This window comes from Lutjanus erythropterus, chromosome 10 (genome assembly GCF_056507025.1).
Source record: "Lutjanus erythropterus isolate fLutEry1 chromosome 10, fLutEry1.hap2, whole genome shotgun sequence".
In the NCBI taxonomy this organism is placed as follows: Eukaryota; Metazoa; Chordata; class Actinopteri; order Lutjaniformes; family Lutjanidae; genus Lutjanus; species Lutjanus erythropterus.
Genome location: NC_139326.1, coordinates 29,410,591 through 29,438,021, shown reverse-complemented (window position 1 = coordinate 29,438,021; position 27,431 = coordinate 29,410,591). Strand labels below are relative to the sequence as shown.

At 40.0% G+C, this 27,431-nt stretch overlaps 2 protein-coding genes across 3 annotated transcripts in view; one reads left to right on the top strand and one right to left on the bottom strand.

The window, feature by feature from the left end:
* homer1b (homer scaffold protein 1b) overlaps positions 1–15,691 on the bottom strand; it is a 29,638-nt gene extending 13,947 nt beyond the window's left edge. Inside the window, exons 1-5 of one of the 2 annotated variants that reach the window (XM_084728973.1) lie at positions 15,557–15,691; positions 14,860–15,270; positions 7,541–7,697; positions 4,005–4,136; positions 1,500–1,592 (exon numbers count right to left, since the gene is read on the bottom strand). In XM_084728973.1, the coding sequence (XP_084585099.1) occupies positions 1,500–1,592; positions 4,005–4,136; positions 7,541–7,697; positions 14,860–14,879 (402 nt within the window). In that variant the 5' untranslated portion in view covers positions 14,880–15,270; positions 15,557–15,691. Of the gene's footprint in view, positions 1–1,499; positions 1,593–4,004; positions 4,137–7,540; positions 8,040–14,859; positions 15,271–15,556 lie in introns of those variants that run through there. The other variant, XM_084728972.1, reaches the window with a different exon arrangement.
* A 3,513-nt stretch (positions 15,692–19,204) lies between these two features.
* Positions 19,205–26,482, top strand: tent2 (terminal nucleotidyltransferase 2). Its single transcript, XM_084728970.1, has 14 exons — positions 19,205–19,349; positions 19,483–19,590; positions 20,321–20,549; positions 20,657–20,771; positions 20,849–20,937; positions 21,513–21,570; positions 21,869–21,935; positions 22,033–22,109; positions 22,299–22,427; positions 22,527–22,570; positions 23,432–23,568; positions 24,886–24,977; positions 25,082–25,161; positions 25,282–26,482. The coding sequence occupies exons 1-14, from the start codon at positions 19,231–19,233 to the stop codon at positions 25,366–25,368; spliced, it is 1,431 nt and encodes a 476-aa protein (XP_084585096.1). The 5' UTR covers positions 19,205–19,230; the 3' UTR covers positions 25,369–26,482.
* Positions 26,483–27,431: the final 949 nt, after the last annotated feature.

Genomic DNA, 27,431 nt, shown 5'->3' with positions numbered 1-27,431 from the left:
TTAGATATCCCACACAAACAAATACCTAACATACGGCTAATTATGTCCTCCAATTCATGGTGAGTCCACACACAGTTTCATCCTTCCCTTTTAATGTATAAAGTGGATACATACAGTGAAAATATAACGTAGGTGTTTATTATGTAAGGACTATAATTCTTAATCTCAGTGTCAGGATCTCCCAGCGGATCAGGCAGTAGTGAAGAGTATTGCACTTAAGTATAATTTTGAAGTACCTGTGCTTTACTTTGCATTTTATACTACATGTATAATATGAAATATGATACATTTCATAAGAAAACATTGTGCTTTTAAGTCCCCCACATTTATTTAAAATATATTTACAGTTTACTATTTAGCTTTTCAATGTAAAAACATAATAAAACACATTTAGCTTGTTAACCCTTGGTTGGGACCCCTTTTCATGTTTCTGATGTCTCTAAGTTTTTAGCAGATAATTCCCCTCTAGACTTCTCAAATGATTTTCTTTACAAGACCAGTGTGTGGGATTTGGTGTCATCTAGCAGTGAGTTTGCAGATGGCAGACACTGTGTCCCACTCTCAACAGTAGAAACATGGCGGCTCAATATGACGACCTCCGTGGAAGACGGCCCACGCCGTCTGTAGCTAAAAAACGTCTCATTCTAAAGTAACAAAACACAACTACTCTTATCTTCAGGTGATTATACACTAATGAAAACATACTTATGAATAGTACACTCCATTTCTGCTGTATTCTGCCCCATAAATCTTACACACTAGATCTTTAAATACCTCTTCAAGGCCAAAGCAATAACATTATCAATTATTTCACAAAAAAGGTATAATTACTTGATTTATATAAAAAAAAACAAAAAAAACAATATAAACTTGGATGGCCTGACCCCCAGGTCAGGAACCACTGGACTCTACCTAACTGTATATAAAGTTCTTTAACTGGTTATCAGTTTATTAATGATGCCTTCATATGACCAACATGAGTTTACGAGACCATCCACAAGTAGATTAGAAGATTTCTGTATAGTTGTTTTTAATGTCTGCCACCAGGTCAGATTCTCCTTGAAATCAGATGAAATAAGCCTTTTTTTACATTTTCATTGCCAAAGTATGTTGAAGCAGGAGATTTTTGTAATAGTAATTTTGTTTTTGATGTTATATTTTGTTGTTATGTCAGTGGAAACACTACTGCTTTTGTCCACAGGGGCATCCAATAATAAACACTATACAAAGGTTCCTTGTAGTAACATTTTAACATTTTCACATTTTTCCTATGCATCTTTCTTTGCATCATATTTGTATGTTATGTTCTAAATTTGCCTCTATGCTGACTGTGATAACCCACTTAATCAAAGTAAATTACACCAAAGGGAAACATCCCTCACTGTTCGACTTATTCACCAGCTGTTCATTATATACAACATGCCTATGGCAAGAGTCACAAGCAGGCTGAAAAAAAGGTTAAGTACTGGCAGGGTTGGGATAGTGTGTACTGAACGTACCTGAGAGGGAGACGTGGCCATCTCCATCTTTTCTTGACTCTTCTCTTTAGCGAGCCGTGCTGCTTCTTTATACTCGGCAAACTTCTCTGCAAACTGGCAACAGAGGACAGACGTCAGCGTGGACTGTAATTCATACAATAATATGGTTTAATCTGTTCAGTAAAGCCATATGTGCATGGACACACACACACACACACACACACACACACACACACACACACACACACAGATCAGTGTGTAATAGGTCAGCCGTGAAGCTAGGGGAAGGATAGGGAGAAACTGTTGCCAATAATGACCCACAGTTGAACTTAGAAAAGAAGGCCCTTACCCATAATGCCTCAGTAGAAACATGAGCTATCTAGGTCACTGTTTGTAACCTGTCTATCGCAGACATACACATGCAAACACACACACACAAAGCAAAGCAAAGCAGACCGTGCCATTGTATTTTCCTCACAGAGTTTTATGCAGAAGTTATCTGTGGCTGAAGTTGATCTCCAGGTTTATTTTAGTCAAGAGCAAAGATACATCCAGCAAGCCTGAGGCAGTAAGGTGAGCTCATCTGAGGGGCTTTGAGCAAATATAAACACTGGCACAGACACACACAAGCACACATCCCCAATGTCCGTTAAGGGTGGGGTTCATCGCCGACACTGTACTCCCACGGTGTTACACAGTAATTTAGTATATACAGTACTGCAGAGGGCTAAGTGGTGAGGAAATCAAATTGACAACTCTGCTGGAGCCGGTCTGGTGTCTGCCATTAGTGGAGTCGCAACAAGTAACTCAATATCATTTCACTTTAGTGCAATATAGTTCTGGTACAGTGATCTAAATGCGGTAGTTCTCAGTGTAAGTGCTGCAGTTATTTGAGAATTAAATCTGATTATTTCAACTTTAAACCACAGAAAATATTTCTAATTGGCTAGTAGGTGTCTGTTAAAACTGCATATTGAGACGCCTCAGACACTGTGAATCAGTTAAACCGATGATGCTCTACATTAGCCAAGAAGTTAGGAAAGTGGAAGAATTTTTAAAATAAAATAATATAATAATAATAGAATTTTTACTTTTATTGTTTTGTTCATTCTGATTCGTGACAATGATGTATGCTTGAAAATGAACTTAACGTTAAATACAATTTACCTTTGTTCTGCTGTATGCCTTATTTTAGGGCTGCACAATTATCAGCAATATTATCAAAAACTCTATATGTCTAATTGCAATATCCAAATCGCACTAAAAACCTAATTGTGATATTTTAGACATGGGAAAAATGTGTGAGAACACAGTATTATGATGAAGAACTGTAGTGCTGCACAGATACCTTGTCTGTACCTGGTATAGATCAAACAAATGTCACATCATCACGATTTTAAAATAACTGCAATATGACCAGGTGGCAGTCACACTGCGTGGTGGTGCAGTGTTAGGGTTAACGCTGTTGCCTCCCTCACAGCAACAAGGTTCTGAGTTTGGATCCCATGGTGGGCTGGGAAGTTTGTGGTTGGGGCAGGATTTTTCTGTGTGGACTTTATATGTTCTCTTTCATTTGTTGAAAAAGTAAACCAGCATACAATGCAGGACACATGGCCGCCAGAATGCCAGGTTCAATGTGGAGCAGAGAGAGCAAAAATTCATTTGCAAAACCATTAACCAATAATTATTAATCTCCCAAAAATAACCACTTAAACCCAAATATACAAACAAATTCATTAATAAATAACATTCTGGGTTTTACAAACAGAATCTCTGTTAGTTTAAAATTTGCCCCTTAACACTCTGAAGCAGCCACCACTGAGTCCATCTTTGTGCCGCTGGACATTTTCTAGAATTTTATACTTACAAAACAGAAGTGTACATGTTTTAAGGGGATTATACTGCAAAAGGGGAGAAGTGTTATCAAGAGTAGTTGTTGAGGGAGGAGACAGCACCTGACCCGACCACCTTCAAGTCACATGAGCACATGACTGTCCAGCATCTGATATGAAACAGGAAATGTATTTCATATCAGGTGCTGCTATCAGCTTCTTTATCCTTGCCTTCCTGACACAGAGGACGTGTCTATACTGCTGAGTTTGGTTATAGTGTGTGTGTGTGTGTGTGTGTGTGTGTGTCAGTGGGGATGCTGTGAGCCTCCCCAGTTCACGACAGAGCTTAATCATACTGCAGAGGAGAGAAACCACCACCTACTCACAGACACATACACACCAGTGAACACACAGGTGTACATTACACAGACACACACACACACACACACACACACACACACACACACACAGAAAAAAAGCCTCATTAGGGCTAACTGCCAAGCAGATTCTACATTTTGAGAGAAGCTATTGCAACTAGAGTCGAAAGAAAGTTGAAATGTCATCCTCTCTCAGGGACTGGGCGAGAAGAAGAAAAGAGAAGCCGCCCTGTTATTGATGCTAAAAGGTTTATAGTAGAGGTGACTTGTGTGTGTGTGTGTGTGTGTGTGTGGGGGTGGGTGGATGAGGGTGGTACCTTGGCTAGATGATGCTCAGTGGAGAATCCCAGGCCGTAGACGGTGTTCGCCCGACTGTCCGCCCACTGGCCAAACTTCTGTGAGGTCTTTGTGAACGTCATGTTGGGACTGATGGTGCTGTTGATTATTGCCTGCAGGACAGAGACAACGCACTTAATACATATTAAATTAACTTTATTACTGCACTGTGTTTAATATACAGACTGAGTGTGTGTGTGTGTTTACACAAGACAGAGAGGGTCAAATGAAGAGGCAAGGACATTTTAAACCCAAATATGTGCTTTTTGTATGTCTGAATTAAGATTATAGACACCACAAATCAGGACCACAGATGGAAATATCAGTGAAACATGATATTTGGGGGGACACACAAGTGGGACACAGTTTACACATTAAAAGCTCAGCTGCATCTCTACATTATCTTTCTGTAAGTGTTGCTATTGGCTCCTCAATCATGTGTCTCTCAGACTCAATTAGTCGATTAATCGATTAGTCACTTGACAGAAAATGTATAATTAACAAGTCATGATTTCAGATATTTATCAAGCAAAAACTCTTTGCTTCCAACTTCCACTTTTCTCTCTTTTATATAACTGGAAGGTGAATAACTTTTGATTTTGAACAACGTTCTTTAATGCATCACCTGGGGCTTCTGGATAACTGTGATGAGATTTCTTTGTACATTTTTTTTTTTTTTTTTTTGACTAAATGGCCCATAATCGATAAATCAAAAAACAAAACTGACTAACTGAACAGACTAATGAACTCATGACCAAAATCATAGCTGCAGCACTACACTTCATCTGAACTAATAGTACTGTTTGTGTACGTGTTTATATATCAGCATGAAAGAAAGAAAAGCCTGAGAGATCAGTGTGTAGCTTCTAGTCTACACAGCCACAAACACAATAAAATTCCTGCTTTGAAAGCCAACAGAGAGCTGCTGAGTTTGACTTTGGAAGCTTTAAAAGAGCAACACAAGCAGTAGAATATACATGTATGCAGACACACAGACTGATGGCAGAGAGGTAGAGAGGCAGATAAAAATATCTAATAGAGGGAAACTGGAAATGAGGTGGTGGGAATGGAAAAAAGTAAAACAGAATCTGAACTTTGGTCAGCACTGAAATACTGAGAACTTTGGGTTAAATCTTAAGTCTGGAAATAAGTATTTTCCTTATTGTCAACAAAACCCCTGAAAAAGGAGTAAAATGGACAACCCCTGAAATAATCTCAAATTTATTTAAAGTTTTAAAGTCTTTTCAAATTCAGTCAACTTAAAATTTCAAGGCAGCCCACAGGCTAACTTTTTTTAAAGCTAAAATTAATTATTTATTGTTGCAGGATAGTTTATTTCCCTGTGCCATAAACCAGATGTTCTTATTTTTAAGGACCTGAAAATATACCAGTGACGCCCTCATGTATGTCCCTTGGAATGATTTGATGTAGCATTTTTTTTTTACGTTTCAATTTAGTAATGCGAAAGAACAACAGATGAGAAATGTATGAGAGAAGTATATAAAAAATATTTGCACCATGCCAACACAAAATATCCATAACATACATACACTCACCTCTAGAGTGTGTTTCACTCTCGGTGCATATAATAAAGATTTATGAATCTGAAAACTTTTTATGGACCAGTGGGACACCTGGGACCCTTCTTTGAGAACCACTGTCATAGACCTGTAGTGTTGTCAGTGAGCCACACTGTTGCACTGGCTATGTTTAGATTATTTTGAGTCCTGCTGCCATAAATACTTATTAGTGCACCAAATCTCCTGCTGAAAATAGTCCTCAACAAATGCTACACCATCCAGCTGTTTTAGAAAATGAAAGTATATATTCATAACAAGTGGAACTAATGGAGCTTTATTTTTTTTGTAACAGACTGGATTGTGGAAATTTGAGTATTTGCTGACAATAATAAATATGTAGAACATCACCAGCCTTGTCCTTTTAATTTACATGAACCAAAACAGAAGGCCATCTCTAAATCTTACATAATTCTTCTTCCTTTGTTAAATAATTCTAATGGAGAACAAATTAATGACTGATTAATTAGCAGTGTTGTGTAATGGTTGACATTCTGGTTGGCATCAATAATTAATGATGTGTTTTGGAAGGGGAGCGGTCAGTGAGTGTGTGTGTGTGTGTGTGTGTGTTACACAATAGATGAATTCAGTGATCAAATATCAACTGAGCACTGTATCATATGCGATGGTAAACTGACCATCAGAAATGGTTCACGTACACTTGGTGACCACTCAATACAAACTGCAACCTTCCTTTGCTTTCATCAGTCCTTCACATGTTTCAGACCTTCTCATTCACCTGGCTTCACACTTTTCTATCTTTGCCGCTTGAGTTATTTCTCCTACTGCACATTCTTCTCACTCTTGTCATCTGTTTCTCTCGTTTAACTTCACCCCGCCTGTCTCGGGGTGTGCATGTGAGTGACTGGTCTGTCCCTATAAAGAACTCTCCTCTGCCTTTGGTCACGCCGAGCTCTACCTCAATCCCACCATACACAGCAAATATATCCCTCCAAGAACTCTAACAAGAATAACCTGAGACGTAAAGTGGGTCACACTTTATTTTACAGTACACTAATAAGACTTAACAAGCTGTGCTTTGCATCCAATTAGACCAAAATTAGAAATAATATGTTCTTTATTAGACATTAAACAAACACAACTATACCCTAATTAGACACGATGCACCCAACGGTACACTAATATGGTACACTAAAAGACGTAACAAGCCATATATTTGTATCAAATTATATAAAATATGTTCTTTATTAGACAGTATTAGACCCTTTATCAAGCTAGTATTAGACTTTATTAGAGGATAATTTGGGACACATTACAGCAGAGCTGTACTGCAAACTAAAGTGCATTATTCCCAGCTGTTAGACCTCTATTGTAAGGTAATTAGGGACACATTAGGGACACAACCGAGCTGTACCGTAAACTAAAATGTATTATTTTCCACAGTTAGACCCTTATTAGACTTTATTTAGAGGGTAATTAAGGACACATTACAACTGAACTGTCCTGTAAACTAAAAAGTCTATAAATAATGCTCTCATACTGTCTAATAAAGAGCATATTATTTCTAGTCTTTGTCTAATTTAATACAAAGTACAGCTTGTTACATCTTATTAGTGCACTGTAAAATAAAGTGCAACCATAAAGCACAGACTGTGAAGTTTAGACAGACATGCACAGACAGGCACACACAAATACAGTAGTTGCATGAATACACACAATGAAACATGAGCCGTCAGTCTTGGGACAGGCTGCCACGATGAGCTCTTTTAAGATGTGTTTGCACATTAGAATCCAGTGCAAGAGCTTACGAACACTATTAACACTAGTGCCATTAAAATCTCCCGGAAAGTCTTCCAAGTTTGACATCTTAATAAAGCCACCTCAGTTGGCAGAAATTAAAAACAACACAATGGGTCCAGTAGGAGAGGCATAATAAAAATCAGAGTGTGAAAGGTGCACAATAACAGTCAGCTTCTCACCTTGGTGCCATCCAGGCTGATGATGCGGTACACATTGCGCGTACTGTCATAGAAGTAGGAGACAGTGACGGCATGCTTGCTGGTGGGCAGCCAGTTCTTCTTGGTGTTGGGGTCGATCTGGAAGACGTGAGCCCTCGTGCTGTAGATGGGCTGCTCCCTAAAGGGGACGAAGAAGAAGTTGTGAACCTCCTTGTGCCGCAGTACCAACGTCTCACCAAACCCAGCACCGAAACTCCTGTTGCTCGTGGGGGAGTCAGATCGCCCTGGCAACCGGATTACCAACTCGCCATCTTCCATAGTTACACCACAGAAATAGAGGCTGTGGAAGAACTACTACATATACTCATTGTCACTGACAAACTACAGCAGAGTGTGCACGTACACCTAAGTCTACACTTCCTCATACATTATCTCTCTTCTTGTAAACCAAAACACTAAATGCAGGCAACAGAAACGCTTTCTGCCTTTCTCTCTGTGTAAGGCAGCACCGTCTCGCAATGCTCTGATATGGGAATGCCTGCAGCACTGAGCGAGGGTCACACAGGGGAGTACAGGGGGGAGAAAGGAGAGGATTTAAGGCTAAATATAGACAGTAGGCCATGGTTAACTAGCAAAGACACACCCCACAGAGTTGCACTTTCCACACAGACAGTCACACTTAACGCATGTGCATATATAAACATGCACACACCATGATATGACGGTGGGACTTTAAATCAGCATTTATATGCGAGTGTATGTGTGGATTTGAGGCCATGTAGCTCAGATCAGTAGATGATCAAAACTCCACGATAGGCTCAGTTTGAGATGACTTAATTCCTTATTGACCTCTGTGTGACACTCAAACCAGAGTTAGGATTCATCCCATTAATGCCGGTGATTATATAAAAGTCCTCTTTGTTTTTTGACCGCGCATTCATCCGTCACTCATGCGGCACCCTCACCCTTTGTCCGTTTACCTGTCACTCCTCGCTTTGCTCTTACAATGCCCTCATATATTCCAGCATTGTTGGGGCTTCTTGGGTAATATCTACAGTCAGTACACACATACACTCAAAGCGCAGGGTGCAGAGGGAGATATTCTGGGCTGGCAGTGCTGGCAGAGCAGGAGATAGAGAAGTGCTTACACTGCACTGAGGGGGTGATGGGGGACATCAAAGGCTTGCTGTATAAATGAATATTAAAATTCAGCAGCAGCACCCCTCCTGTGTGTGATTAGCCAAGACTGGGAAAGAAAGAAAAACATGGAGACAGGGAGAGGGAAGTTAGACAGGAGGAGAAAGAGAATGATGGGGAATGTGGAGAGTATAGGAAGTCAGAGAGTGAATCTGGGATGATTAATGTCGCTCCACAAAGCTGCTTGTGGAGTGCTGCGCGCGAATTATCATAATCATCGACAGCAGTGTAAGTGGCGGAACTGTGAGTCATTTCAACTCTCTCCCAGCACACATCACACAACCACGGCCTGTCCGTATGATCTGTGCAATAGCCGCTTGGCAAACGGCATCGTTTTTCATTGCATAATTTGATGGAGCTATGGCAAATGTTGCGCTGCTTGTTGCTTGATTGTGTTCGTACCAAACACAGCAATGTTCTTGTGCTTTGATTTTTACATGAATGCCTGTGCCAAAGAGTGCTGTTCCAAAACGACACCCACCAGTTGTCAAAAAAAGCAATACCTACTCCTACAACTGAACTTTTAAGAGACAGCACAATAAATGATGGAATTTGATTTAAGTTGAATGCTGCTTTCTTATTATTTCTATCTATGTCTTCTTTCCTAAAAAGCAGGCATATCCATAACACAAGGCATCAGATCTGTCAATACATGCACCCACCACTGTCTTTTCTGCAGCAATTCTGGTCTGAGCCAATAGCCAGACGGAGTTAGCAGTTATGGGATTGCACAGAGGTCAGTTCAGAGCATGCTGATCCTGAACTCATGCAGCAGCATGTAGACTGCATGGCAGCTACGCAGATTTAGCAACAGGGATGCAACAAAAGCAGCAGGGAAAGCTTTAAGATGCTGTCTGTCTTCCATCAGTGTATTAAAGAAGTGCATATAAGGCTGTGAACGTGAAAACAAGAGGGGGAACATGGTCAGAGGAAATGGTGGAGGACAGAGACAGACGGAGAGGAAAAAAGGAAACATAAGAGCAAGGGGGTAAATTAGTGGGATGCGAATGAGTGGTAAAGGATAAAGTGTGGAGGAGGAAGAGGAGGAGGAAGAGGTGTTAAGCATGCAGAGTGTACTGCGTGACACAAGGGCAGGTGATGGAACGTGAATGTTAAAACAGAGAGAGCAGGCGGGCAGAATGAGAGAGGGAGGGAGAGTGATGAAGTGAGAGAAGGAGGGAGGGAGGGATGAGGAGCGCGTGGAGGAGGTGATGAATGTAGGTGAGGATGGAGCGTTGAGAAGAGGATGAAGGGAGTGGGAAGCTCTAAACTGCTACACAGTGTGGTATCAACAATTACGTGAACTATGAGTGCTAAAATCTGAACTTTCAGGGATGCAAGAAGAGTTTGTAAGGGAACTGGTCAAACAGATACATGAACAGGCTGTGTGTCTGAGACGCTTTTGCTTACTTCTGTGTGAGGATAATGATATGATGAGTGGATGGGCATGTAAGAACCATATCAAGGAAAATAATATAATATAATAAAACCCTGACATTTCTGCCCAAGGTATGATGATGTTTTCTGGAAAACTAAGTCTTAAATTATTGTTGTTGCAAATTTGTACATTTTAATTAACTCACAGCTGAACAATTTAACAATCAATGATAGATTAATCATTAATAGTTAGTTAAGAGATAAAAAAGCCCACGTTTTTCTCAGTTTAAGCAGTGCATTAGCTATGTAAAACATTAATTCACAAAGTACAAACAATTTAAAGGAACAGAATAATAAAACAATAACGTTATCGCTTTAAACAGCGGCTCCGGTCTGTCCAGAACGATGTCAAGTGGGGTACAATTACTGTCATATCTAGACTAACAAGGCAGAAAAAACAAACCATGAGAAAACCAGTGAGCTTCAGAGAAATGGTACATGAAACGCACTCCATTAATAAATTTTTAATTGGTTAAATTCTTAACGGTGATTAATCAATTCATTATTCATTAACATCCCTAGTTGGTAGCAAAAATGGTGGTGTGTACATCATGGCATGTAGCTTTCAGCTGGAGTTCACTAGTCTGTGTTTGACTTATATAATAAAGAATGGAATTTTGAAATGCTTCAATTTTCACAGTAAACCTTTAAAATGGAAATGCCAGCTTCTCAGTGTTTATTTTGCTGAAAATTACAGTAACTTCTTTACATTTTTGGAAAACAGAGAAGATTGCCACACAAATTACAAAATGATCTATATTTTGTCACTTACTTCTAGTGGTATTTACCCAAAATAGTTTTGATTTTATTTGCCTGAGAAATTTCTCGCTCCACCCCAGTACACTGGAGATTCTGGGGACAGTTTCTGCTTTTGGTGGCCTGTCGCTGGCTAGAGATTTAACTGGAAACGTCCCTGTTTTTAACTGCATTGAAAAGAGAATGAAAAGTGATATAATACTTTATGTGGCATGAAAGACCGGGCAGCCGAGCCTATAGGCTGACATCTCAGCCACGTCTTAGGTGTACTTGTTTTGGCCAACAGAGGGTGCTGCTCGTTATAGCAGCTTCATATCACTCTTCTTCTTTTACTAACTACTTGTTTGTGTTAAGTTTTACAAAAACTTTGGAAGATTCATCCAGAGGCTATCAAGTGAATTATCTTCTCTGTCTTATACATAGATAATTAAATACACTATACTGAACCATTCCTTGGGAATGTAAACTATGAGTTTCTGACACGGTTTACAAAGTGACTTAGTCATTACCCAGTTTTATCAGTGGCCCTGCTTCATAGTTTCTTACAGCACAACAGTTACCATGGTGAAAATATATGAAACCTTCTGTTCCTCTTTTATATTTCATAGATAATAATATTGGAGTTAAATGATAAATTGAATCATGAACTGTAAATATCTCTCCCCGGTTTTCAAACGAGAAATCTTGCAAAAAACAATTTCCCCATTAATCTGATAATCTACAGTCCTCACTGTGAATAGTTTTCATTGAAAAAAATCTACCATAGAAACAGTCCCCTGTGGATGTTGTGGACCACAACTTAAAAATTAGAAATGGTGTAAAATAAAATATAAGACAAAATCTTCTTGCATGTCACTGTTTGTTGCATTTTGTAATCGGGGTGAACCAACCCTTGTATAAGATTTAGTGGCATATAGCTGTCTAGCACTTGCAAATACCTCCCCTAACCCTCCCCTTCCAAGCATGTAGGAGAAACTACGGTGGCCGTAGAACTCACACAAAATACAAAAGGCTGTGTCTAAAGCCAGTGTTCTGGGCTACTGTAGAGACATGGTAGTTCAACATGGTGGACGTGCACCCTCTGCAGAAAAAATGCCTCATTCTAAGACACTGAAAAGACAACAAATACAGTTTTCATGTGATTATACACTTCTTCTACTTAAGAACCTTATATTCAAATTCTGCCATATTCAGCCAATAAATCCCCATAAACCCGACACACTGGACCCTTAAAATATGTTGAGGTAATGCACACACCTCAGCTCTACACATGTTGACATAGGTATTGATCGCTAAACAACACTGTACCAATGCCTACAGGGCCTTTCACATTAACACACACACACACACACACACACACACACACACACACACACACACACGTACACACACACACACACACACACACACAGACACACACACACATATCTGCAGTTCCAGGATGGCAACAGGTGTTGCCTATAGCACATCTTGTGCTTCAGGGGTTTGATGCACATGTGAACACTCAGTCTTCGAGTCACAGAGTGTAACAAAACAGCTCTCACACACACACACACACACACACACACACACACACACACACACACACACATTTTATTTATACTACAAAAGGCTGCATTTTATTTTCTACTTCAGTGTCTCCCCTTTAACTATGCAGCTGCCCCTCTTTCTTTCTTTCTGCAAACGCTGACAGTGAAACAGAAGCATAATGCAATGGTCCATCTCACAAGATCTCACTTTCCCTTGCCACCTCCACCTCCACCTGCCTCCCTTGAAAAGTTGTCCCGGTTTCCAGAGTTTTTCATTAATTCAACGGAGCAGAGCTCGAAGGGAAGTAGATCTTATTTAAGGTAGAGAGAGGTCATTAATGAGAGAGCTCCCTGCTGCTGTATCTACTGGGAGCAGCTTGAATGACCTGAGATGTGCCTGTAAACACACACACACACATGCTCTCACACACACACCCACACAAATGAGCAAAGACAAAGGAGAGAAACTGAGTCCGTCTGTGCATTGATTGCATTTGCCCAAGGAAGTGAGAGCTCACCAGAGAGAGTGTTGATAGGCATCTCCAGTCCTCGTCCAGCACTAATGTTCTGCTCTGTGCCATTACCATTAGAACTGTAAGTGGTTTGGTATTCAGCCACCAGGCCGGAAGTGAAATATGACTCTATCTGTCTGTGCTATTATTGCCAGATAGGCAGCCAGGCATAAGATCGGCACCTATGTATGTTTTCATCTGCACCTGCACATACTCAGACTTTAATAGACACATTGCATGCAGCAGAGTGCTTTGAATCAGTTTACAATTTATTCCATTGTAGATCAATTGAGTCATTGAGTCAGTTGCATAACAGTAACTTAGTCACCAGTATGGCAGGGCCCAGTGGAGTGCTGAGGCTGAGTGGGAGACCGCTGAATGATGTGCTGCCCACACTGTAGGAGGGCAGAGTGGGCGCCTGGGAAGCCTCCAGTGTATTGTAAATAGTTAATGCAGGAGTTTTGGCTGATGCCTTGAAATCGCACCATGCCTGTGCCATATTGTTAACCTCCTGCTGTGCAATTAATCACAATGAACTGCGGGAGACAGCTGTTAATGGACGGCGGGCTTGGTGGGGGAAATGGACCGCTGAGTCCAGGGTTAGGGGGACATGCAAATGAGCAGTGCTGTGCACCAGGCGGATATCTCACTGCCTGTTGTTGACGATGTGTAAGGTAGCGGCCGGCCAGTGTGCTGCCATAGAGACAGGAAGCCACGTTCTGTCACTGGAGCCCCGTGCAGCATTGCAAGCTATTGACATTCCCCTGCTTCTGACATGACACTTTTGCCAAACCTTCCCTAGAACAAGACGCAGAACAGTATGTACAGAACATCATACCACAGATCGTTGTTTGAGAAGAAATGCTGTTGTTACACATGCCTTTTTTCAGAATTACATAACTGTCTGTAATGTAGGTGGGGAGTAAACAGTGGGACAGAGAGACCTAGAAAAATCAGCATCTTTCTCCACTCTCTCGTTGTTCTAGTGCAATAAAAGGGAATTTAAGCTTTGCTTCATTGTGCTGAGAACACCCAAAAACCCCTTGGGCTCAACAATGAGGTTCGCCTGCTCACCCAGGGCAAGAAAAATGCCATATTGGGCTAGTAAATCTAGCAACTCACTTGCCTGGCTAAGCAAGTGATAAAACAGAATTTAACTATCAAACAATTTTGATAATCAGTTAAAGATGACAGTAATTTTTCATGCAAAATGGAAGAAAACGCTCTTTTCAGACCCACAAATATGGAGATTCCCTGCTTTTCTCTGTTTATCGTTTTATTAAACTGAATATCTTTGGGTTTTGGACTGACAAAATGAGACATTTAGAGACCTCACTGTGGACATTTTGTTTATACTGCAGCCCTAGACTAACATGATGATTAACTTTAGTCTTTGTTATTTTGTAATTGGTAATAAATATAATAATTTTCACAGGGGCAAGTAAAAATTTACCAGTATATGTAGACTTCTGATCTACTTGCCTAACTGGACAAGGAGGGGGCCACGGGTAGTCCCACTTTAGGAAGCACTGCCGATTAACCCACTATTCTGATCCTAAAAGTTTGATGATGGGGCAACTTCTGCACCAGCATGTTGGGCCTAACATGCATTTCTATCTTACTAAAAAAAAAAAGGGATAAGATGTGTCTCTGAATTTGTGGTTTTCATGTGCAGCACATCAAGGCTCACACATGTCAGACAGGCGACACATGAACTATCCACAATCAGGATTATAAAACAGAATGTAAGACAGAGGAGCACATTTTAAATCATATATACACCCGGTCGGGTTATTATTGGTTTCCATGACAGGGAAGTTCATCCCTGCCTGTGAGGCAGCCGCAGCTGATATGAATACAGAGAGGAGGGAAAGGAAAAGTCAGCCTGTGGGATAATAATCACACTTACCCCATTGTTGTGGTTGACATGAAAGCCTGACACCTGACCACTGATCCTTTTCACTGGCAATAAAAACGAATCTCTCGGATTGGCTGCTGCGTATATATGAAGGTCTTCTGTCTCTCTACACGACAGCCCTCAGTGTATCACCGTCGGTGCGTCTGCAGGAATTTGATGACAACTGCTCCATTCCCCTCCGCTGTCACCGCATGAAATCACGCATACATGTCGTTCTGCACATGGCACGGAGATCGGATCTTCTCGTCCTTCGGCGTAGTTGAGGGTTTGGTGATGGAGAAGAGGCAGCGGCGCCGTGGGAGATCCAGCACCAGAGCCCAATGGAGATCCGACAGGCGCCCTGCTGTTGTCGTGTAAATTACAGATCCTCGCTGGAAGGGTGGAGAAGCCCTGCTGCCTGAACTGGGAAAGACAACCCTCATTTAGGCAGAAGATAACGCACAGCATCACACTGTCCACCCGCGTCTCTCTCCTCCTCTCCCTCCCTCTCTCATTACCATAGGCTCACATGCTACACCCCCACTCTCTCGCCCAGACTACAGCTATTCCACACACTCATGCATTTCTATAATAAAGCCGATTCCTCATGTGGCTCCAGCACTAACCCCACACCACCTAATCACGTCTCTGCAACATCACTTTATGCCTTTTTCTCCTGATTCACATGACAAATCCATGCTTTCCTTACCAGTGCTGGTATGAGAGGTCGTTTGCATAGATTGAAATATCCTGCAGTTTCTATGCTGTGTAGCTATATTATGTGTGCTTTATTGATCCGTGCCTATCCACAGACCTCTGTGTGTACCCCGCCCCCCCAAACCGCTCCACATCTGGCTGATGCATCCATCCGCTTCCCTCCCTCCCACTCAGCTCGCTGTCAGTATTGAACTGCCTACGTCACGACCCCGTCCTCCGCAGTGACGTCACTCGGTGCTCAAGGGACTGATGCCATTTGATGCTTTGTTTTATAAGAAGTTTGTTCAGAAGTGGTCCTCTCACTAAAAGATGTCACTCCAGTTTCCCTCCCTAAATTTTCTTAACCTACTGGCAGCATTACTCTTGTGTTATTATGTCTGGTCTGGTCTGTGCTTTCTTAAATATAACACAATTAACAACCCAATAAACAACGCACTTCATGCTCCATGAGTTATTTGGGCTGCTGTCTGTCATTATCAATAAATCAATCGTCTATGGACGTCTGCAAACATCCATCTAATAGCTTTAAAATTATTGAAACATGTGACTCAATGAATATTCGTCATTTGTTCTTTTTACACTAACAATCATACAAAAATTTAGAAGAATCATCTTCTCTTCTGTCATTAACTTAAAGGTACAACAAGGAACTTTTATATTTTGTTGATTGTGGGGCCTCCTGTGGAGAAAAGTGGTACTGTTTCCACCATAATGAAATAATCTAAATAATAATGTATTCCTGCTTCTTTTTAACTGGCTAATGTAACTGTAACTTTGCCTGTAAAATGTAAACATAGGCTCATCTGATTTCAAGGAGAATCTCTCCCAGTGGCAGCCATTAAGGACAACTAAATAGCAAATTTTCTCTCACTTAGCTTGCATAGGTTATTCAAGTAAATTGAACTTAAAATGTCTATTATTTAGTTTCAGAACACTGACATGAAATGATAAGTCAAATAATTGTACTTTACAGAGTTCAATCAAGTCATTAAATCCTGTTAGATCAGCAGAGTCCCTCTCAGTCTTCAAGAAAAGACTGAAGGCCCAGCTGTTTTGTTAACACCTTTGCACTTGATTGACTGCACAAAATATCCTTAAAAAATCCAGTGTATCTTATGCACTCTATGCTTTGCTGTTTGCACAGCCTGTAGGCATCTACATCCTTTCAGAGTTAATCTCTGCTTCATGGCACTTGTGTTGCTCTCTCCTGACTAGATCCTTGCTTGTGTTGTATCTGCTCTCAGATGCTTGTGGCTTTGGATAAAAGTGTCTGCTAAATTAAATCAGAAATCATAAATTATCTTCCTAGAGAAAGGTAACAGACCCTTCTTTTATAATTTAAAGAATGTATATATATGATTAAGGATTGCTTTGTGTCTAATACACTTTAAGATAAGTCATGGTTGATTTTTTTCACAATAATGAATAAACATTGCAAACCATAATGAAGGTTGGTCTTGAATTCAGTCCCTGCTACTCTTTTCAATTTTCTATTTCTTAAGCTTATTTAATGTGTTTTCACAAGCACAACTGAACTGAACAAGTATATTTGACTCAAACACCTTATTTGTTTTGAAGCATTGCAAAACTACCTCTACTTTTCTTTTCAGATCTAGTCAACTTAAAATTTTATGGCAGCCTGGACACAAACTTTTTTTGGAGTTAAAACATATAGTTTATTTTTTGGGGGGAATATTTTGTGTGGGTCTCTGATAGTTGAATAATGCCTCTTTAAAGGAGGGCACCACTCAATTTAGAAATGTCTATATAACATGGCGTAAGCCAGTTTTATTTAAGATAACTAATAGCTGATGATGTAGGAGCACAGGGAGTGACTGCAGAATCAATGAATGAAATGAATGAAATGATGATGGCCTGGTAGGTCACAGAAGTCACAAAGCCCCAGAAGTAGCAGTAACAAAAATCAATACAATAACAAAACCAAAAATTACACAGTCTCTTGTTAATTTTGTTGTTAACAGTCACTTTTTTTTGTAAATTTACAAACCAGTAAAATGTCTAAATATCTATAAAATGTAGAAAGCCTTTATCTACCTTAAAGGTTGCTGCTGTTTGTCTGGATCTGCTTTTATTTATTTGTTTTATATTTTTATGTGTTCATATCTTTCTAACTGCATAGAGAGAAGCATTTTGTAATTTCTTTATACCTGTGTTTCATGACAATAAAGATCTTTTTGATTTGGATTCTAACTGAATCTGTGTCCACCAACAATGATGGCTGTCAGTCCTGTTGTTTTCTCATTACTTTTATCTTATTAGTGATGTACTATAGTGGACTTCTGAAGGGAATCCACGCCATAAAACAGACATAAACATTTGGAACTGAACAATTCATTTCAAACACCTGGAATCAAACAATTCAGCAAAGCAGTTGAGACCGAGTGACTGTAGTGAAGATGTCATCTAGAGATAAATTTTGACTAATGAACAACAGGTCAGCAGCCATGGTGATTTTATTAGTAGGTGGGCTTATCTGATTCACCGCTCAAAGCTCTATATTCAAATTAAACTTATTTGGATACTGAGTATCTTAAACAAAGTGTTAAAGAGCATGTTGACAGACAGTCACAGCTATCATCAGTTCAAGTCTTGACGCACCAGCCTTTTAAAATCTTATGGCTAACTAAAAGTAAACTAAAAACTAAAAGTAAGTGTAAAAAACAGTTAGATAACATTTTAGTTAACTGAAAAGATAAAATAAAATAAAAACACACAGGAAATGTCTTTAGTTTTAGTCTTTGTCAATTTGGTCAAATCTCAGCACAACAAACATGATGAGGAATTGATGCATATGTTTATTAGACTGGGATGTCTACATGACTATGAATGAACTGCCCTCACAAAGTGCTGTGTTTGTATTGTAATACCCACTCCGAACTTCATAAGTGCTTTCACTGGTAATTATCCTCAATATTACGATAAAAAAAGGTAAAACTAATACAGAAACTAATAAAACCTAAACTAAAATTGGAAATTTTTAAACAATAACAATGAAATGAAACGAGTAAACCCACACTGGAACTAACTAAAACTAAAGTGAACTGAAAAAAATTATTAAAAACTAAATACAATCTTAAGAACTATAGTCGTCACTGCCCAGTATTAATGATACAGCACAGTGCTCTGTAGCCTTTTGGGTGTTTTTTACCCTTCATGGCCACGGCTCCTTTAAATCGAGTTCCATTACGTCATGGCATCCATGCGGAAGTGTGTACTTACGAAACTAGCACCTTAGGTTTGTGTACAAGTGACATGCAATTTGGTAAGTGTTTTAGAGTTCCGTTCACGAGTGAACGTTTTTCAACATTTGGTGAAACATTTTCATGGACGTACTCGCCACCTGAATCTGCAGAGAAACAGATGTACTTTTGTGATAAAATCGTTAGCGACATTTGAATTAGCTAGCGTCAAGTTAGCTAGGCTGCTAAACGAGTTAGCTCGCTTTGTTGACCGATCAACGCTAAGTTTCGGTTTCCTGCTAAACTTGAAGTGACATTACCAGAGTTGTTGGTGAGTAGATCAGTAATGATGATAGCAATAGTTGTCATTTAAATGTTTTTGTTTTAATACCTGTATGTATAATTTTGCTCTGATACGACAGGAGATGAGTGGAATTGATGCTGGAACTCTGTGAAGACCCGCAGCATGTTCCCCCGCAGCGCTGCATCGAGGGGGCGGTCAGCCTACAGTAACGGCCTGTACCCACCGCCCTCTGTGCCCTGGTACTACGACTACAACCACCAAAGCCCGGCTGGTGACAACAGGTGAGGGTGAAGAGGAAACTAGTGCACTGGTGTACTAGGCATCAGCAACATCTATGAAACAGTAGTAAACTTATAAATGTTTACTTGTCGCTTTAATCTCTAGTGCAGTAACATGTGTGTGTCTGTTTGGTAGCTTCTCTGTTCCTGGGCTGGAGAGATTGCCTACATATGAATGGAAGCCCACATCATCCACCCCTCCAGTCCATCCTCCTCGCACGCCAACTATTACCAGTGGGCGCAAGTACGTAATTTTATCATTTATTCAAGCTGAATAATCTCAGCCTTGTGCTTAGATATCTGTAACCTCACCCCCATCTTATGAACATTTGCTTTTAACATATTGTGGCAGAAGTATAATGGAAGTGTAAAGAACCTACTTAACTTGTGTGGTCTAAAGAGAGGCGAGAATATCTTGGATAGAAATAAGCACCCATTTTTTTGACATTGGTCTATTTTATATCTAAGTCCAATTACAAAAAAGCTGTGATGCTGTGCAAAATGTTAATTAAAATAAAATAGAACAATTGTCAAATACTTTTTGACCTATATTCAATTGAGTATAGTAAAAAGAGAAGATATTTAGTATTCAAACTGATGAACTTCATTGTTTTTCTGTAAATATACACACATTCTGAGTTTGATGCCTGCAGCATGCTCCAAAAAATGTTAGGACTGGAGCAGGTTTGCCGCTGTGATACATTAGCTTTTCTTTTACCAGCACTCAGTGAGTGGTAAGGTAATCAAGTATTTGCCAATCATTGCATACTGTTTTTTATTTATGTTTTACACAATGTCCCAACTTTTTTGGAATTGGGGTTGTAGGAAATTGTCTCTTTTGGTTGTCACCCTAACACAATAGAGATTGTCATCAGGGTGTTTATTTCTAAATCAAATTAGAGACTGACCTGAAAGTACAGTTTTATCCATCACATATCTTGTTACGTGTTTCCTAACCCTAATGTTTTTTCCAGGAGGCAGAGTGATGAATACAGCCCCCATGTTGTGAAGCGCCAACGCCTTGACTCTCCTCCTCACACATTAATTCGGGCCCCTCCCTCTCGACATCATGATCATGTGGTGGCAGGATCATCAAGATTAGATTTTGACCGCTCTTATTCCAGCCCACAACCCCATCCCCACCCTCAGGTGCCCGCTGTCCCAGAAAGCTCCGGCAGCCTGCAGGCCTACGCTAAGGACAAGGTATTGTATATTCAGATGACCTTAAACTGCAGATGAGTAAGTATGACTGTGTGTACATGCAGGTGTGCTTGGTTTAGTCAGTGTGCCCTGTGTGTTTGTGCCCCCAGTTGAGTGGTCAGATGGTGGATTTGTTTGAGGCGTGCCAGCAGCAGGCTTCCGATTTGGCCCGGAAAGAGATGTGCCGGACACGGCTGCAGCAAGACATACAGCGCATCTATGCAGGTGTGTATGAAACACAAAGTCACACTCCGGTCTCATTTTGTGTTGTGATTCTTATTCACTTAGTCTGTCTCTTACAGTGGCACGACTTTACTTGACTGGATCTTCTATGAATGGATTGGGCTGCCGGAGCAGTGATGCTGATCTGTGTCTGGTCCTCAAGGGAAACGTGAGTATCTCTGACTCTGTGCTGTGAATATCACCCAAAATATGTGTGTGTGTGTACAATAATTGATAGCTATTTAAGTTTAAAGGGGCAGTTCACCCAAAAATTAAAAAAATACATACTTTTCCAGGTGTAGTGCTTTTTGATCCCTCTAGATAGTTTTGCTGTGAGTTGGTTGTGATTTTTGGCAGTGTTGTCCATAGAGATGTCTGCCTTCTCTGTGGTTACTTGAGATAATCCACAGACCTTGTTTGAGCTTCATATAGGAACTACTTTCTTTCTATGGTAGAATCTACCGGTTCCTACATGAAACTGCTCACAACAATGTAATTGGGTCATGATTTCTGAAAAGAGACTGTGATGTTGAGTTTTTCAAATGAATTATTTTGCCACTTCGAGCCCCACAAGCTGTGTGCTATTTAGTCCCATTATATTGAAGAAAAGGCAGACATCTCTATGGACAATATCTACAAAACAGTCTAAGTGGATAAATAACACCATAAGTCACAAGGAAAAATATTATTTTTGATTTTGGGGTGAACTGTCCCTTTAAACACCTGCATTTGTTTCTGTTTCAGAAAAGACATGATCCTATTCCTGTACTCTCTTCCCTCCAAAGGTTGTTCAAATCACTGTGTGAGTAATAAGAACCCCATTTTTTGAATATCAAATCATTTAGAGTATTTTCTTTATACTTTTAACATAGTTGGCAAAACTCTCACTTATTTAATACTGTTTAACACACTTACCTCTTACTTAGTTTTGCTGCATAAAACCAACGAGTTCTGCCAGACTTTTTTTTTCACATTTTATCTTCACCATAGACATCACTAGGTGGAGCTATTTACCCATTTAAAAACAAAAAGAGTTTCAGTTTTACAGAAAAGGAAACCAAAGGTACCGTGAATCTCATAATGTTTGTTTTGATTCATAGCCTATGTAGAGAGGACTCAGCTGATCAGAGCCAAAGTGCCGATCCTCAGGTTCAGAGAGAAAGGCAGGTAAGAGCAAAACAGTCATTGAAGCCTGTTTTGACAACATTATCACGGTTTGACACAAGTGTTTGTATGACTTTGGTACTACTCTTACCCTCTTTAGTGATCTGGAGTTTGATCTGAATGTCAACAACACAGTGGGCATCAGAAACACATTCCTTCTAAGGAGTTATGCATATGGTGGGTGAGATGGTCGATAATACCTTTAATTTTATGGGAATAACTTTTCAATGTCCCACTGTCTAATTTTAAGCCAGCTAATAACTGTGACTGATCACTCTGCATATTAGTCTGACTGCCTTTGTTACTTGAAAGGAAGATGAAGAAGTTTCTTGTTCTGACCTGCTGTGTTTGTGTTGCCTCTCTCAGCTGATCTCAGGATAAGACCCATGATCCTTGTTGTCAAGAAATGGGCACGGCACAATCAAATCAATGATGCCAGCAAAGGAACGTTAAGCAGCTACACGCTGGTGCTGATGGTGCTCCACTACCTCCAGAGTCAGTAGAATGAGGCACATAAACCAAATCTATCGTCATCCTCATTTGTACTTTTGACTTGTCATGAAACTCGTTGTGTATGTGTTGTTTTTGTTACAGCTCTTAAAGAACCGGTCCTTCCCTCTCTACAAAGGGACTACCCAGTGAGTTTCTTTGCAACTAAATCTTGTTTCAGTTTTTTACTATCTGATATTTACGTTGCAAGAGTATTTTTAACAGGCAAATGACAGGGAATAAAAGAAGTCAAATGCCTTACGCTGTGTAAAATGTAAATAAAAACAGAATGCAGTGAGTTGCAAAAAGTTTTTGACTTGTTTTCTATTAAAGACACTACAAAGACAAGATCATTACAACCTTTTGTAAACATATACTTATTCATTAATGCTGAATGGTACATACACATTTTGGAGCAACATATGCTGCCATCCAGACGACGTCTTTTTCAGAGAAGTCCCTGCTTATTTGAGCAAGACAAAGTAAAGACATTCTGCACGTGTTATAACAGTGTGACTTTGTAGTAAAACAGTTCAGGTACTAGACTGACCTGCCTGCAGACCAGATTTGTCTCTTGATGAAAATGTGTGGTGCATTATGAAGTGCAAAATACGACAACAGAGACCTCAGGCTGTTGATCACTTGAAGCTGTATGTCAGAAAAGAAAGAGAATTTCCACTTTCAAAACTTCAACAATTAGTGTCCTCAGTCTCCAAACGCTATCTGAGTGTTGTTGAAAGAAAAGGTGACGTATCACAGTGGTAAACATGCTCGTGTCCCAACTTTTTTGGAACATGTTGCAGGCATCAAATTAAGAATGATTAGTATATTTACTAAAAGCTAATTACATACATTTTACATAATGTCAGCAGCTTTTTTTGGGTTTGTACTTATCATCTGTCTCTCTTTGTAAAAAGATATTTCTTTCTATCACAAAGAAATAATACATTATTATACTGTAATGCTCAGTTTTAAGTCTTTGTCCTTTTGTCCTGTGCCTTAATTTTCAGGAGTGTTTTAATCCCCTCATGGACATTGACTCAGTTCCAGACGGACCCAAACACATCCCCCCCTACATCTCAAGAAACCAGTCATCTCTGGGAGAGCTGCTTCTGGGCTTTCTCAGATACTATGCCTTTTACTTCAGGTATCTCCCAACGACATTACTGAGTCTAGTGTTTCAGATGCACCCAAGGTGCTTTTGCCTGCTCATTTTCCTGCTCCCATTCCTCGTCTCCTGCTCTTCTGGCCAACTTCTCCTCCCTCTGTCCTGCATCCTCTTCTCTGGTTTCGTGTTTCTGGGTGAGGGACAGGAGCAGGTGGCACCTTTGGCCTTACACAGCGCAAACATGACATACCATGATCTCTGTGTTTGCAGTATATGTGTTACCTTGCCATGCCACAGCCGCAGGGTTGAACTAGAATTAACTACACAAACATGCCCTGATTTCTGCATTTTACAATATGAAAGACTCAAAACAGGTCACACATGCTGGGTGATTTCGCTTTTTTTTGCCTTGACTTTTAAATTGCATGTGATTTTCAAAAGCAAGTTTACATTTTTCCTACCTTCTTAGTCACATGAATAAGCTATAAGTATAAACTTGCAAAGACTAAATCTATCAAAGTGAACATTTTTGCAAAAAATGCCTTTGCACCCTGAATTTGATGCGTTCAGTGAAACTCCAACATTTAAGATGTTTAGATTTGAAAGAGAAACTGTAGTTTGAAGGTTAACATGTCGACTCTCAAGTTTCTAATGCACTTCAATTGCCCAATAAGAATGAGTTTGCAAAACTGTTTGTAAGGTTTCGGTGCAATAGTTAAACAATGTTGCATGGCCCACCTGGTGTAGGATCCTTCAAGTGAAATGCAGCCATAGCTTTAGGCTGTTTAGCTTACCATTTTAACCTTGGTCGAGGTAGCTAGCTACCAGTAGGCCAGCTGCTGCTAAAGACATGTAGAGAAAGTACTGCTGTAATGTTAACTAGCATATTAATGATCTGTTTGGAGCGTCCGCACCAGAGAGTAACTATTCTCATCAACAGCTCAGGCGTGTGGTACTGTAAACTGCATTGTGATTCGTTCCGCTTGTCACTGGTCATATAGGAGCTGGTTCCATATTAGCACTGTGTTTGGGTACCTAGCCCTAACTGGTTATCACATCATCACATGACACCATGTATCTTTGACAGAAAAAGGATGTTTCATGTTCACAGTGTCTTTCCCAGTCAGCATTCATTTCTCTGTTTTTACACTGCACTGAATGAAAGTAAAGCCAAATGATGCCCGGAAGATACAGAATCTCTCTGAAAAAACATTCCCTTTGTTGGCAGAAAAGGTTGCATATTTTGTAGCTGACTAGCCACTGTTATGGTCCTTGAGGACCTTTGTCCTTGTGTTTATTTTTAGCCAAATTAGCACTAAATAATTCCCTTGCTTTTGTTTTTTCTGCATCTTGCAGGTGGGATAAGCAGGTGATCTCTGTTCGAGAGGCCAAAGCTCTGCCCAAAACCAGTTCTCTAGAGTGGAGAAACAAATACATTTGTGTGGAAGGTAATAATTTCATTTGACGTAACAACACCCCATGTAACTGGGGCATCAATGCAAGAAACGTCTCCACTAATATTACACATGCATACACATTTCTTGTGTTTCAGAGCCATTTGAAAGAAATAACGTGGCCAGGGCAGTCCATGAAAAGATCAAGTTTGAAGCCATTAAAGTGCAGTTTGCAGAGGTACATTACAGTCCTGATAACTGTGGTCCCTTCTTATTTTCTCTCTTCCTCCAAGCCGCTGTGGGCCAGCCATGAGTTATTCATAACCCTCCTGCTTCTCATCTCTCTGTGTCTGTACAGTCATGGCAAATACTACAACAGAGGAAGGACCTGAACGCCATCCTCCCAGTCAGAGCCATCATTAACAAGGAGTCATTCAGGCGATAAGGGATTCCTCTAATTAGACAAGCTGACGGGAGTCTTCTACCTCATGATGGGCGTGTCCCCAGAAACACAGAGAGACCTTTGGGATGTGCTGAGAGGGGAGTCCTGCTGCCTCTGCACCTCACAGCCAGAGAGACTCTGGGACTCTGAATGCTCTGGCTGCCTCCGTATCAGCCACACACAGACCCACTGTCAAATGCTTTGCAGACTTTGCCAATCTTTTGTTCTTATTGTGACCAATAATAAAAAAATACATTGTTCAGTGACAGCGGAGAGCTTTGAAATTAAAATCTGGTCACTTAAACTGGTGACGGAGAGATGCTGCACTGAGGCAGGATAATAATGGTCAGTGTTATTAGAGATGGTGTTGCTGCTACTCAGCCCTCTTTCCCAACGCACATACCATTCCTGGGGTGAAATTAAGTTTACTGACAGAGTATGAAAATCCCTACAACCTGTTGATATCTGAAGCTATCTTAAATGGAAACACGGTGTTTTGATTGGTCTCAATCAGGTTTATCTCCTCTAATCTCAGTTTTAGTCATATCCATATTGCTAGAGCCATACTGCACAGAGTCTGTTTTCAAGATGCTTTTGATTTGTTTCTGCCACATACAGTAAATGTACAGCATATACAGTATATTGTCTTCAGCCTGTCTGGACCAACCTGTAACATAAAAGCCTTTTTTTCTATTTTTCTAGGTCAGTAATGGGTTTAAACACCATAGACACTTCTTTTCTACAGATGCATTAAAGGCCGTCTCGTCTTTTTCATCATCACTCCTCTGAAAACCGATGTTAAAGTTAGCGTTATAATTTAAGTGACCCTGAGGTGATCACAACAGGGCTGGACTGGATGTTCCCCTTTGTTTATCATTGCTCCTGACGTGTTGTATTATTTTTCCCCACACTGGCGTCAGGTCTGTACTGTGTCATTTTAGTTCAGTATCTACTTGACTTATTTGGACAAAAAACAGATGTTCTTCACTCTGGGTTCAGTTAATACATAAGTTATTTAAAGAAGATACATTTGAGTTTGACTTTGTTTTTCCCCCTCTTTTTGTACATAACTGGCTTTTAAATGTTTATTTAAAAAAAATAAATCCCTGAAGATGTATGATTGTTTTCACTTCATATTTTTGAGCTCTATGTAAAGCCCACTGAATCCTTGGCTATACTAATAGAAGTGCCAAAATCTAATTAAATTGTACACGGACTTCTTTTTGCAGCTGTTGTTCGTGCTCAGATGTGTTGAATATTTGACAAAGTGAGGTTCAGTTGCATTCTTAACTTCATGTATTTTTGTTGATATCCAATATGCTGATATTTTCTAAGCCATTTTGACTAATTGGTAATACTGATATTTGCACATATTGTCCCTACCTAATATAAGAGGACATCAAGTCTCTCCTGGAGTGGAATTTACACATTATTATGCCCACTCTTGAGTGATCTAATTGACCACAGGCAGATGTATACATGAAACAATGCTTTTGAAAATGGCAAAATTAGAAAACTGTTGCAGTTTTTTTTTTCACTGGTGTCTGTTTCTCTTTGTTCTTCACAAATTGATATTGACCAAGCATGAATACCATCTCATAGATCTGGCCCAGTCCAGTTTGATTTTGTTTCCTCTTAAGTATTAAGTTTATCCATCATCATCATTTTCCCTTGGGCTGGTAGTGCTATTGATTCACGTGTACTGTTTTGGTGTGAGTTGCTGAGTTTTGGAGATGTTGGCCGTAGAGATTTCTGCCTTCTCTCCGGTATTAACTACACAGCAGTAAGTCTGTGTAGGAACTACCTTCTTTCGAATAGAAAGAAACAACTAGGTCTGTGAATTATCTTTAGTAATCGAGTCACGATTTTTAGAAAGTGACACTGGTTTTGAGTTTATCAAATGCATTTTGGTCCTTTGAGCACCACAAGCTGACTTTCATTATACTGGAGAAAAGGCAGCTGTCTGATATCTCCTAAACTCTGCAACTGACAAAAAAAATAGGGAAAAAATATGTATTTTGAATTTTGAGGTGAACTGTCCCTTTAAAGATTTTAATGCTAAAGGT

Coding starts and splice junctions, on each gene's coding strand:
- tent2 (XM_084728970.1), top strand. CDS start 19,231: ATGTTCCCCCGCAGCGCTGCATCGAGGGGGCGGTCAGCCTACAGTAAC. Junction 22,110..22,298: donor TCTAAGGAGTTATGCATATG/GTGGGTGAGATG, acceptor TGCCTCTCTCAG/CTGATCTCAGGATAAGACCC. Junction 24,978..25,081: donor CAAATACATTTGTGTGGAAG/GTAATAATTTCA, acceptor CTTGTGTTTCAG/AGCCATTTGAAAGAAATAAC.